The 13865-nt window shown below is 37.0% G+C and overlaps 1 protein-coding gene across 1 annotated transcript in view; it reads right to left on the bottom strand.

Annotated features, from left to right (window-relative positions):
• LOC122716581 (discoidin domain-containing receptor 2) overlaps positions 1 to 13865 on the bottom strand; it is a 116975-nt gene that overhangs the window by 44061 nt on the left and 59049 nt on the right. Inside the window, exons 6-8 of the mRNA XM_043939807.1 lie at positions 6266 to 6405; positions 5778 to 5985; positions 3440 to 3595 (exon numbers count right to left, since the gene is read on the bottom strand). Of these exons, the coding sequence (XP_043795742.1) occupies positions 3440 to 3595; positions 5778 to 5985; positions 6266 to 6405 (504 nt within the window). The remainder of the gene's footprint in view (positions 1 to 3439; positions 3596 to 5777; positions 5986 to 6265; positions 6406 to 13865) is intronic.

Below are 13865 nucleotides of genomic sequence, written 5' to 3'. Positions count from 1 at the left end.
AATAGGGAGACGCAATTACGTTTTATTAAACACGTATTCAATCAAATTAATGCGTTTATTTATTGTTTCCACTACCTTGTCAACAATCATTCCTGTAAAAAGCTTTTCCTATTTTTTTCTTTTTTTTTATTATCGAGCTACGAAAATTATATTTCGATTGTGACGTGAATATATATGTGTGTATTAATAGAATGTCAAGTGTATGTTTATTGAATCTCGTAGGATCTCTGTTTAAACCTCAACTGTGATCCCAAGACACGACTCGTGACATAATCAGATATCGGATCGGCTTAGCGATAATCGCACGCAATCAGCTAAAGGTCTTAACATTTATTAGGCACGTGTTACCTCGATCGGGATAACCTCCAGATCCTATATAAATTATTTCACGAAATGACATAATCTTGACGTAATCTTATCACCTAAGGAAGAAAGTGCTTTTTCATTGAAGAAACCAAGCAAACCGATTCGAACAAATAATATTTTTATTATTTCTATTGTTTCCATCCATTCGAAAGAAATTTTTCGAACTGCTTCGATTTTTATTTCGTTGTTTCTCGAAACGAAGAGAAGAGCAAACGTTATACGTCTTGTAACGCTTCTTTACCCGCTTCCTCCGCTTTTGCAAAACGGAAGTATTCATCATTTTGAAAAAAAAAAAAAAGAAGAAGAAAACTGAATCTGGAGCACGCATATTATAGATTCAAGGCTTTTAATTTTCCTTCTGGCGATGTGGCAAAGTGTTCCAGGTTGTTGTAACGGGGCAAAGGAGTTTCAGAGTTTATAATTACTTTGCGATTATTATTTCTGTTTCACCCCCCTCGTTCGAGAGATCGATCCTTCTTTCATCTTGAGCAAGTTTAACAGGTGAATGAAAGTTTAACAGTTTAATTAGGATTAATTCTTCGACAACAACAAAAGCACGAGTACTTTGTGTCCATCATCCTATTATAATTTTTAAAATTCTCATTGAAACGATTGCGTGAATGAAATTGGTGAAGAAATTATATCGCTAGAAATTCTTTTAGACCGGTCCCAAGGGGTTAAACTTTGCAGAAGAAAAAGTTTAGAGAGATTAAACTTTGGATGCAAACTCTACTTACGATCAAAATAAATAGAGCGATATATCGTCTTTAATTTTTCATTAAACAAACCAAATAGAGCCAATTTTTCTTATTTACAGAAAACATAACCTACTTTTCCTCCCCCCATAGAAATGATATTATTCAAAACTCGAGTTCAAAATTTTTCAACTTTATATTTAACTTTGTATTTTTATAAAAATACAAAACATTCTGCAAATCTTCTAATAATTCAAAAAAATTTTGCAATTACAAGTATTAAGCAATTAAAAACCAAAACCAAGTATATAATATATATCTAATTCTCACGAGCAAGAGGCAGAACCTCTGCTCCGTAAATATCTTGTTATACGTAGGTTCTGAAAGCAATCAACGGGGCCGGTAATCGAATCGCGGACGAAGAAAATATATAATTCGATTCGTTCATTGGAGAGTGGATCGAGAGAAAAGAAGCCATAACGATCAATTAAAGTTAATGCAGGGCAGGCACGGATAGCAAAGGGACGAGTTTCCAGAGCACAAAAGGGTTTCGGTTTACCGGATGGAAGAATGTCGGTCACTACCTTCGAGTTATTTCCTTTAACACTTCGTCTCAAAGTGGTCCCCCGACGATGGTAGCGGGAGGAAAGAAATTAATTAGATTTCGCCTGTTGGCGAAATGGCGAGGATGGCGAAACAAAAGGAGAAGCGTGGCTACGTTATCGGTTTACAGAGGCCAGGATGGGTATCCCTGTTCTTTTTTCCGCTTCGTTTCTTTCGAGCGAGCGATTTTTTAGAACACCTCGGTTACAGCGCATTAAAAGGAAACCGTGCAAACACTTTAGAAACGCGCGCCTTTATTCGCGCGCAATTCGAAAGCCTTTTTATCGTCGTCGCGCTCCCTTTTTGGGGAAACGAAATTTTTCAATTTGAAATTTCCCCGTGAATCGATGTATGTGCTGTGTATCGTTAAAATGATGACTCTGAAAGGGAGGGAGGGGGGAGGGGCGAGTATTGAATTGGAAAGAATTGGAAATGCGATTTATTTTGAAGAATGTTTATCTATATGTGTATAACGTTGTTTTGTAGAAGTGAAATTTGTGCAAAAGTTTCATTTTGTGCGAAGAATGGAAATTGAAAGAAGGTGAAAGAAGTTAAGGATTTATTTTAATCTCGATAATTTTTTGACGAAATAATTTTTTTTTTTTTTTTTTTGGATTTTACGAAAAACAATCGATAGTAGTTTTAAATTTTTCTCTGCATAGGATATTACTGGAACCGCTTATGATATTGAAACGTGAATTTTTATGTTCATCGTATGTTGTTGTTATAAATAAATAATTTTTTTTTTCGCAACAATGTAGCGAGTATTTATTCGCGCAATAGATTTGAAACAAAGTTTTTCACGTGGATTTATTTACACATTCATAAATTTTCACATCATTCGCATAGATATTTTATGAAACAGAAATATTTTGCGTATTAAATTTGCACGAAAGTACGATTTTAATATTTTATGTCGTTTTCCTTTCATTTGATAACTCTATTTAAACGTTTTGACATGTATAAAACAAAATGTTTTCAACGTATATAATTCTTTTATTCGAAATCCTATTAAATATCCCTCTCAAAATTATAAGTCCTACATAAAATATTTTTCCTTTTTTTTGCAATAAATTCAACAAATAATTACGAGCATACGTTAATACTTATTTCCGACATTAATTTATTTTAAAATAAAACATCAAAAATTAAATATATATTTTTAATTTTCCTTCTTGAATATAAATTATGGATAAAATAAAAAGTTAAAAATAAATTTGACAGTTGCAACACGTAAATTTTAAATTAAAATTAGTCAAAAATCAATTTCCAATTAAAAACGTAAACGTCCTGAAAATATTTCATTTTGGTTATTTCTTTACAAAATCGACAACGTTCGTTTCTCTGCATTTCGACATATTTCGAATTTGTATTGTTCGATCCGTTCCCGAACCCGTTCAGCCAACGATCAACCTCTGGTTTTAAAAATTGTTCGACGAGAAGTCGTTGAAGATCGAAATTTTATTTTATTTTTTTTGTTTCTTTCTCTTCAACAGGTCGACAGAGAGAGGATCGTTCCGCGACGAAAGATCGCGTGCACGATCGTGAATAAAAGGAACGAGAGGAATAAAAGGGAGAAAAAGCGGACGAGGGAAAGAAAAAGGTCGTTCGTGATCGGCATTCAATTTTCGAAGCTTGCAGACTCGGAAGAGCAAAAAAGTGGAAAAGTCGGAAAGGAGGGGGAGAGGAGAGAAGAGTGGAAATCACGTGGAAAATTACGAGAGGAGCCCTTCGATGCAACAATAGGAGAAAACCGACTCTGGTGGTAGACTTACGAGCATTATCGTTGTTTTCCTCCTTATTAAAAGTGGCCTTTACTTCGTCTCTCTGCAGTGGACCCTCGTTATTCTGATAGGGGATGCCGGTCGCCGATACAATGGCGCTCTTGTTCCTCGGCTCTTCATCGTCGGTGTTGTTCCATTCGGAGATTACTGCGCATCAGGGATAGAAGACTAATGAAATTTTCGCCCATCAAAGGAATCGTGAGTTTCGTTTCATCAGGAATAAGGATATTTTGAAACGAAGAGAATATCTTTTTAAAATTTTTATCGATTAAAATGTTTATTGATCGCGATTGAAAATAAATTGGTTGGAATGTGAAATTTTATAAGCATGATGGTATTTCTTCAAGATTTCTTCGCGATTAAAAAATATTCTTATACGAGATGAAAATGAGATTGATCTAAATTGGTTAATTAATTTTTCACATCATTAACATTTCTTTACCTGAAAATAAAATATTAATTCATACATTAGCCATATTGGACTTGAATCTTTATTCTTTAATTAAAATTCGAAAAAAATAGATCCTTCTATTCAAAATCTATCCATCTATTTTCAACTTGAAAACTTCTCAACTTCAAAATTCATCAATTAAATTAAATTTCAATCCGATTATAAAAGTCGTCCAAAAATATAAATTATCGAATCACATCATCATACACGAGTTCTTCTTTTTCTACAAAATAATAATCTTTACTTCAATCTGTTTCTTAAAATCAAAAAATATGATGAAAGGATTCGAGCCACGTTTGGAAAAAGTAAAATGGCGCGAATCGAGGCGGATAAGGAGGAAGGAGGAATTCGAATCGCTTCGATGGCGAGCAATCGAAGTTATTTGGAGAAAGGGAAGGGGTGGAAGAGAAGATCGAGGGAATGATTAACGACGGTTTCGATGCTCACCAAGGGAATCAAAGTTTTCGAATATGTGCGTCTGTGCCAGGTTTCGTTTCTGCTTCGCGGCCACGTGCTCCGATTCGCGCAACGTGACACGGATGTTTCCACCCACTTCCTCGACATCCGATGCCTTCGAGTCGACCGAGCAACGCGAGCGAGAAAATCGATTTTGAAATTTCAACACGAAATTTTATAAACATATTTGGGAATATTTTTTAATTAATCTGTTCAAAAGGAAGCATCAAGTGATTTTTACGCGTTGGGTTAAATGCTTTTTTTTTTGGAAATTTTGTTAATAAATTTGAGATAGTAATTATACATAGGGATTCATTTGATTTCTATATAAATTTTTGTATAATTACGTTTAAATCTGAAATAAACAAATTTTTTTGAGATATCACCAATTAACACCTAAAAAATTATCATTTCCAACAAGTATTAAATTCAACAATATCCCTTGCTATTTAAGAATAGTTTTTGATGAAAACTATTTCGTTCGTTTAAAAATAAAATTAAAATCTAATGAAAAAAAAGAAAACTAAAAATTTTGCTGTACTTCAAATACAATAAAATACAAGACTGTTGAAAGAAAAATTTTTAACGAATGAAAAATCTCGCGACACGAGACCGCCAGTCACCTTCGAAAGCACCTTCGATTTATAACGAATAAGGGTTTCTATCACGATTTCTCCGGACGAGCCACGTTCGAGAACCCATTGTCCCATCCAAGTGAACGTTCTGTTCTGACGTATCGTCGACAGCGGCTGCCCGATTATCCCTCATCTTTTCCCAACGATCCACTATCACCATCCACGTGACGGACGATGTCACCCGAAATTGGAAATCGAACGATCCACACGCGCAGAGCTCATCCGTTCCTTGATCCAAAGTGATCGCGAACACCAGGTTCGAAACGCGCGCCGGATGCGATGGAAGAAGCGTGGCAGCTTTGAAATCCTGTGTGTGAAGTTATTTCGCTCCTGATATCCCCTGCTATCACGATTCCACCGATCCCTTTCTCGTCTTATCTTCGTCACCGGCGAGATATTTTTTCCTATTTTCGCCCTCCTATCGTTTCATCCCTCGCGCGAACTCAGGGAAAGAGTGACGCGAATGAGACACTTTTTCTTCGAGATAACGTGGGGGAGAAAAGATGGATAAACGATGGTTGTAATTTGTATCGTTGGAAGGAACAGTTATTTCCTTGTATAACGATATCGATGAAATATTCGACTGGTTTTCTTTTCACAAAAAATGTATGTACTTTTTTTTTTAATTTTACCATTGTTGTTTCTTTGGACGTTATTGTTTTTTTTTTTTTTTTATTAAATTGAGCTTCACACGTTCGAAAAAGATCAAGGAACAGGATCTTGTGGGGGAACGTTATGGAATATAAAATTTTTATTCGGATAAATTCGGTTACCGTGTTTCCCTTACCCGATTCAAAGATTACTTCGCTGAGCATGATCCATCGTGCCGCAAAGTACAATTGAAGCTTAAGAAAACGGCCAGCTCGTGAGTGAAGCTTTATGGTAACGTCGCGCGCCTGTTCCAACACAAGGTCCGGTATGTAAGAGAAATGGACAGGCTCCCCGTTGAACTGATTCCCACCGGCGCCAAGATAAACCTTTGCGTAGGAGAAGACCTAAAAAAAAAAAAATGGAGCGTGCATTGAAAGGATTATAGAAATTCGATGGAAGAAGTAAAAGAAGTTGGGATGGAAAAGTTCTTCTTCCGTTGTCTCTATAATTTTTTTATTGTCTTCTTCTATCGTCTGCATATATCGATTATCGTAAATATCGTAATTGATTAGATTATTTGGATTTTATGATCGGCAATGATAAACATCGAACGATACAATTATTATCGGTTCAATGAAAAATATAATCGAACGATTTACCAGTGAATTCGAAAATTCAACGTACCTGCACATCTTTGGTGAAGTAATTGTTCATGTGCAGGTGTATGGCAGTGAAGTTTCTCGAATAATCGAACTCGAAGGTAATTTCAACGGGGCGACCGAGCATGCTTGGCGTGTCGTTTCTCCAACCGACCCATTCGTATCCTGAAACGGACAAGAAAAAGAAATGGAAAAAAAATTCGTCGTCGTTGAACAACGAAACGAAAATTCGTTTGAAAAGAATCAAAAAAAAAAAAAAAAAAAATTGGAACAAGAGTGAAAACATTCGATCAGCCTCACAGTTTTAATCCAGCCTCGTTACAATTCCACCGCACAATGTAACAAAAAAAAAAAAAAAAACAAAATGTCTTTTCATCGATCCTTCGACAATCGCGATGAATCGATGAATCAAGAAGCGTCCACCGTTCGACGCAGTGGCGCCCGATAAAAATCGAATCCGCGACTAATTCGAGTTTAACAACGTTCGCGATCGGTTGTAACACAATTGAACGGTCCACTGTTTTTTCAGTCCCGCCAGTCCATACAAATGTACGTTTTTTTTTCTCGCTTTCCGTTCCTCTCCCCCCTCTTTTTCAATATTATATTATATGCAGGTGTCCAATTTTTCTTTTTTTTTTTTTTTTTTTTTGCAAAAGAATATTTCGTTAATAGGAAAATAAAATATTCTCCTTTCAGCAATCGAAATATATTTACATAATATTCTTTATGTAAGTAAAATTTGATAAATGATCATTCTATGGAAAAAAATTTATTGCAAATTTACCCACAAGTTTAATCGAGACACATCCAAAGTATATATATTAATTCAATTCAATACTCGTACAAAATTTTATATCTAAAATAAAAAATCCTTTTTTTTTTTACATTCAATATATTAAGAATCACAGTAAACTTACTAATTCCAGTATCGCAACAAATTTCATCTCTCGACGGAATTCAAAATTATCGTAGAAACGCGTGTGCCCATCCAACGTACAAAACTTCTTTCTTCCTTTCTCCGTACCTATCCTCAGGTGCGTACATGCACACGTACGCGCATTTATTTTTCACCAACGACACGCGGAACGATGAGATTCGAGAAACGAGGGAACACTTGCATTTTCGGGATCCGAAAAAATTACTACGTGGTCGGAGGGATCCGATTGGAGGGACGCCGATAAACGGGACAATAAAATGTGTGTAACATAAATAATCGTGACGCGGAAATTTGTTTGGCTTCCGTGAACGCCGCAGGGCCCCGTTTCCCTATCAAACGAACAAATTGTTCCAACGCGAACGCGTTTGTTGCAAATTGCGCGATGTCCTTTCAACGCCGCCCAACGTGCCGCCAACCTATTTTCGACCGAACGACAGCTGGTCTTTGAATGTTGCCTTAATTAATCGCCGGCTGAACGCGAAATAGTAAGCGTTCCGTGCAATCTGCCACTCAATTCGCGCTCCTCGAATTTGAACATCTCGGCTTTAGTTCTTGGGGGAACAGTTTTCTTGTTGTTTCTTCCTTTTTGTTCATAGTCTTTTTTTTTTTACACCTCGATTTCTCGAATTATTTTACTCGTGTTAAGCCGAGTTCACGTGGAGAAAATTGTACGCAGCTTGGTTTGTTGCATTTGTTAAAATATTGTCGCGTATTACGCGAGGCGAAGATGGATTCGGTAATTTATTATGGCAATCGAGAAGGGCATCAAATTTATGATCTATGGCGGCGATTACGAGTTGGATGTTCGAAAGGGAGATTCGAAAAAATGTAAATTCAAAAATTTTTCGTAGATTGGCGCAGAAGGTGTGGGAGCGGAAAGGCAGAGCTGATAGCGCGATCGGTCCACAAATGAAAAATCTCGTTTCGAATCTCGATCTACCAATTCGATCAACCAATTCTTCCTCCTCTCCTGTGATATGTTACTGACAAGACCATTAATGGATTTGGAACGAAACGAGATCCTTTTCTCTTCCATTTTACCCTTTCCTCTAGATCGCTTCTAATTTCTAAATATTCTCGTTCCTTGTTCCATTCAAATAAGAATCTTTTGTTAAAAGTTAATTTGTTTCATTGCCGAACGAATTGAACTTTTTTACTTCAATATGAGCTCCTTGAAAAATTGTGATTTGTCTTTTGAATAAAGACCAATATTAATTTCGTTAAAAGTATTTGCAGTACTTTTTAGTAATTGCAGAAATAAAAAATTTGGAAGCAGTTAATTTGACTTGTTTCAATCCCAGTGTTAAGTAGGCCACTCCGTGTACATGTGACGAAAAAGAGAAACCAAAGGGACACGGAACGTTCTTGCTCTCAAAGTTAAGCCTTACTAACGAGTCAGCTAAAACGCCTCGCACGAAACGTCCTTGCTTCCCCTCCCAGCTTACCCAACTTTTCTCCGACCAACCCACACCTTCCTCCAATCCTAGCGCCGATTAACAATCAACCTTCGTGACTCGTCGAAAGCCTCGTCGACTCACCGTTCTCAAGTTTCAGAAACAAGCAACGTAACCGAACGAAGGCAAAAGCGCCCCCTAATTTATATTCGTCGGCTTATATACCATTCTTGCTAATTTCCTCCGATTATCCTTGTAGGCCAGCATCGATTTACTCGCCTAAAAGCACGATGAATATTAATCGCTAGACAGCGGATTTTTAGATATCTAAATCGTGTTCAAACATTCTATTAATATACAGAGAATATTATATTATATATAATGTACTTTATATAACAGCATCATTCAATTTAGGAAAATGTCTCGTAAATATCAACTTCGACTTTTCGTATAAAAAACGTGAGGAGAATCTAAAAATTTTGGGTTTAAAACTTACTCAGCAAATAGAGGAAACTATGCCATTGAAGTCACTTTTCGATTCATCCCGATATCACAATCGGTTGCCGAGATATAAGCGCTTAAAGTTTCTATAGCACTTCACAACGCGGAGACTATGAATGGATCGTGACCACGTTTCTTCTTGGAATTGCGTATTACGTCTAAGAATTGTATATGTTTTTCCAGGAATCGCGTCCGTCACTTGTCTGAAGTTTGGAATAGGTTATGAGACAAGGTACAAGCGAGGAACGCGAGAAGGATGGAAATAATAAACGATTAAAAATTACTTTTTCTTTACACGACGATATCTCTGAAACCGGAAGTCGTATCGGAATAAATCAAAAAGCATTTTAAAGGTCAAAGTTTCGCGCTTCCAACGATCTTTGACCCATTGATAGAAAATCATTATCTTCGAAGTTACAGCCGTTCAAAGTTTTCCTAATTTTAATAGGATTTTAAAGAAACTTATGCGATAGATACGTTTATCCTTGGAAAAAATATTGCTCGTAATTTTATTGTTTCGAAGATTTTTAAACTGATTTTAATTTAAATTTTGATTTTATTACCCTTTCGATGACCCGATTCCCGGCTCGAAACCTATTTTTCGGGCGTACACCTATGGATCTGGAATCCATTTAAAACGTGTCGGTGGATACGCGCCGCAAGGTTAACGAAACACGGTGAAAATGGAAGAGTTTTGGGGGATGGAGCCGCAGCGGCAGTTATTGCACGGATCATACCGTCAGATACCACGATTTCGAGCGTACACCACGAACACACCGATCCCCATGGGAAGCGCAGGGATTGAAAATGGACTGCAATAACCCTAAAGCCGGCCGCGACCGCGAGTTACACGTTCTTTTTTTTTTTTTTTTTTTTTTTTTCCAAACCCGGCTCCTCTCTTACTTTTCGCGGTCCGCTTCGAATTTCCGTTTTAACCGGACGCTGCCTGCGGTCTCCCCAACGAACTTTCGTCCGCGCGCGATTTTCCAAATTCCACCCGAGTTCGCTCACGAGATGAATTCTGCGAGAAGTTTCCATCTGACCTAAAAAAATAATTTCTTTAGAAAGAGAAAAATTTCAGATGCTATCATATCCTATTAATTAAAATAATCAATTTTCCATCGAGTCGAGTTAATTATCGTCAATTATTTTTGCTAAACGTTCGTTGCTTTTTTAAATTTTAAAACGAATAAAATGTCGTTTAAAATGTCATCTCAATTTTTCATACATAATTTCTCAACTTATAGATCTCGATTGTCGAGAGCTATAAGTAAATTTTAAAAGTCTCTACTAGATTATTATTTTCATTATTCACGCGAAAGGGAGATCCCAAACAGGGGAGCGAAAGAATTCTATTTTCGCATGTAAAAGTATTTTCGATGTAAAAGAAATGAGTCGAGCTTTACTACTATATAGGTGTTAAAAGTTATTAAAAGTTAAAAAGTTTCGTTTCAATTCGGTATCGATGGGCAGCTTCGCTCGAATTTTCCTTCCAACCTCTCCCTCCTTCCTCCATCCCTCCCGACAATGTTCTCCCGACCCGTACACCGGTATTATATCGCTCTGATCTATCCGCCTTCGTATAAACCCCACCCTTAATATCGTCCCTCGAGTAAATAGTTTCCAGTTTCCTGTCGTCGCCGCCTTCGACCGCTATCTACCATCAATTCTGAACATTCAGAGGGGTCGTAAGATAACCGCCGTGCTCATGGATATATACTGCGCCGTGAACTCTCCGCAGCACGATGATTTTCTCACTTAAACCGTCCTCAAACTACACGATCGAGCGTATGCCGGCCGTAAAACGGTACACGTAACGATATTCGCGTGTTATCGATTTGTAAGGCGAATTTATACGAGGCAAATGAGGAGGGAACGTATCGTTACGATTCTTCCTAAATAATGAAAATGATCGAATGAATTTTTAATGTCGCGTGATACAGTATTTTTGTTTTTAACAAATAATTGTTAATAAGCATTGTTTTTCCTTATGATGACAGATGGGTAGATTTTTCTCATTCTTTAAAAAAGATTTGACGTTCGAAAAGAATATTCCTTCTCTTTTTTACGAAATCGATAGAGATATTAGTTGACGTCGAACTGCGATCGTGAAAATCGAGTTTTCAAAACTGATCGTACGAAAAAAAAATTTGTTAATTCTGGGATTGGATAGAAGGGGGAGGAAATGAACTATCGATAGAGAATTATGCGAAATGAAATGGAAAATTTTTTCATTTCCGTATTAGCTTTTTTTTTTTTACGAAATAAAATTTCGATACATATTCGAGTACACGAATACCCGATTACTTCTATTCAATTTCCATTCTTTTTTTTTTTTTTTTTTTTCCCCGGTTAAAAAACAGAACGGAATTTGAAAATGCAATTTTTACTCCGCACTCTTTATTTATTTTCGTACGTGGAATCCTTCGTATCCCCATTCAGAGTTGAGAATTCTTCTACATTTGACAAGTTTTCAAACTCGATTTCCACGAAAACGAATTCTCACACGAGAAAATGTTATTCCTTCTTTTCAACTTATCTCTACATGTAGAATCACACTCAATTTTGATTGCACCACCAAGAACCACTGGAAACTATTTCCAGAAACTACCTCGAGTTCCAGAAACTCGATATATTTAAAAAAGAAAAAAGAAATCCGACTCGATAAATTGATTTACTTTTAATAACCACCACCAATTAAAATATTTAACCCATCATAATCACCATGAAAATGAATCAATGAAAAACCGGAAAGATAACAAGTTCGCCGAATAAACGGATTACTCTTTTCGATAATTTTATCGTCGATAAAAAAAAAAAAAATTCAATTCCTCTCATAAAAATTCGCATCGAAGCGCCGCCTAACTTTGTACGAAAGAGGGCCGTACGTACCTTCGCAAATGGTAACAAGTTGCGATTCGTTTTTCAGAAACAATTTACCAAGAAAATTTATTAATTCGAGGGGGGAGGGAAATGGCGGGGAGAGGGAGCAATATTGGAATCAGAAACGGCCCCCGTCCTCGCCTTCACGTTTGCTAAACTGCAATCCGAAAGTTATTACCTAATGACCTAATTACATCACTCCGCGATGACGTTTCCCGCTTCTCCCGATTCCAATCCAAAAGTGGAAACTTATTAACGAGGATGGAATGCGACGAGGGAGCATCGACGTTAAGGAAAGTTTGTCCAACTTCGCGGGGACAACTTACGTAGCTTCTTTCCTTCAAATTCGAAGGAACGGACGAGGGAGATATTAGATTGGCCTAAAAAATTTATTTCTCTTAATTAGAGAAATGCGTACGGCCTCGTTTATTTCCCCAAGTTCACTTCTTCTCTAATTGGTTGACAATTATCGATTATTTCTCACGATCACGGTTGTATGGAATAATTCTGGGTAAAGGAATTGATGCTTCTTGATCGTTTCTCGAATAAATTGTCATTTTCGAGAATAGGATAGCGGAAATTTTTGAAGAAAGTTTGTCCAACTTTGCGGGGACGTAGCTTCTTTCCTCAGATTCGAAGGAACGGACGAGGGAGATATTAGATTGGCCTAAAAAATTTATTTCTCTTAATTAGAGAAATACGTACGTATAGAATAATTCTGGGTAAAGGAATTGATGCTTCTTGATCTTTTCTCGAATAAATTGTCATTTTCGAGAATAGTATAGCGGAAATTTTTGATTCTAAGATTTTCTGCATAAAATAGTACACGTAGTTAGAATTTGATGAAAAATCTTCCTCTCGAAATCACTCGACCATAACCTGAAACATTTTTCGTTAGAAAAAAGTCACAATTTTCTGAATAATCGAAAAAGCGAATTTTATCTACCGCCACGCCTTGCTACACAATTTTCGTAAAATTGCACGAATAAAATGAAACATCATTCGCCAATTCGATCATTCGTTCCCGGAAAAGTGATATCGAAGAAATAAATTCCAAGAAGAAAAATAACGGGCAATCCTTGTACAGGATAAAAAAAGATAGAGAGAGAGAGAGAGAACTTCCGAACCCTCGTATTTTCACGAGTCTTTCACAAAAATAGAAATAGGGATGCAGCTGCACGATGAAGGAGGAGTAGGAACGATCCGGTCCTCCACGATTCCAGGAATGGGACGAAGGTTTTAAACAGGGAATAAAGAAGGAGGGAAGGATTGGTGCACGCAGTCTCGACGGGTTTAAAAGTTTAAGAAGCTGAAAGTACGTAAGCTCCCCCCTCCCGTCCCGTAAATGGAAAGACACAAATGTATCCTGGGAGCCGGTAAACAGCAGTCGTGGCTCGCAGTCTAGGCCGCGGTTCAATATAAATGTAAATTGGAACAGATTCGAGTGTGGAGCGGAACACGGAGGGGTCCAACCGACCTTATATATATACCTCGAAGCCCAGCATCTTGGAATTCTCTTATCACTATCGAGGATAGGTCTACCCTACACCTGGAATCGACGCGGGGGAAAATTTTATTCGCCGTCCAAACCGATGGAATCTGACCCGTCGAGGGCTTTTGTTGACGTAGCTCGTAGTAGAGTCGTTCGAATTACTTTCGATCTTCTGCTTATAAAATTGAAGATCGAAGCGCGAAAGGGAGGGAGAATTTTTTAAGGAAGAAATTCTTCTCGTTCTTTTCGCGATTTTTTTTTATTATTGAAAAATATAATCGGGTTCTTCTTATTGTGTATATTTCAGCCAGGATTCGCGAAATCCTGGAAGTTGAACGATATTGAAGAATATTATAAGTAGTTTGTTTAATTAGAATTTTCAAAGTGTGAGCAGAAAAAGTACAGAATAATCTTTCTT

This window comes from Apis laboriosa, unplaced genomic scaffold (genome assembly GCF_014066325.1).
Source record: "Apis laboriosa isolate Shangri-la unplaced genomic scaffold, ASM1406632v1 scaffold47_cov149, whole genome shotgun sequence".
Lineage (NCBI taxonomy): Eukaryota > Metazoa > Arthropoda > Insecta > Hymenoptera > Apidae > Apis > Apis laboriosa.
This window is presented reverse-complemented; position numbering and strand designations above follow the sequence as displayed.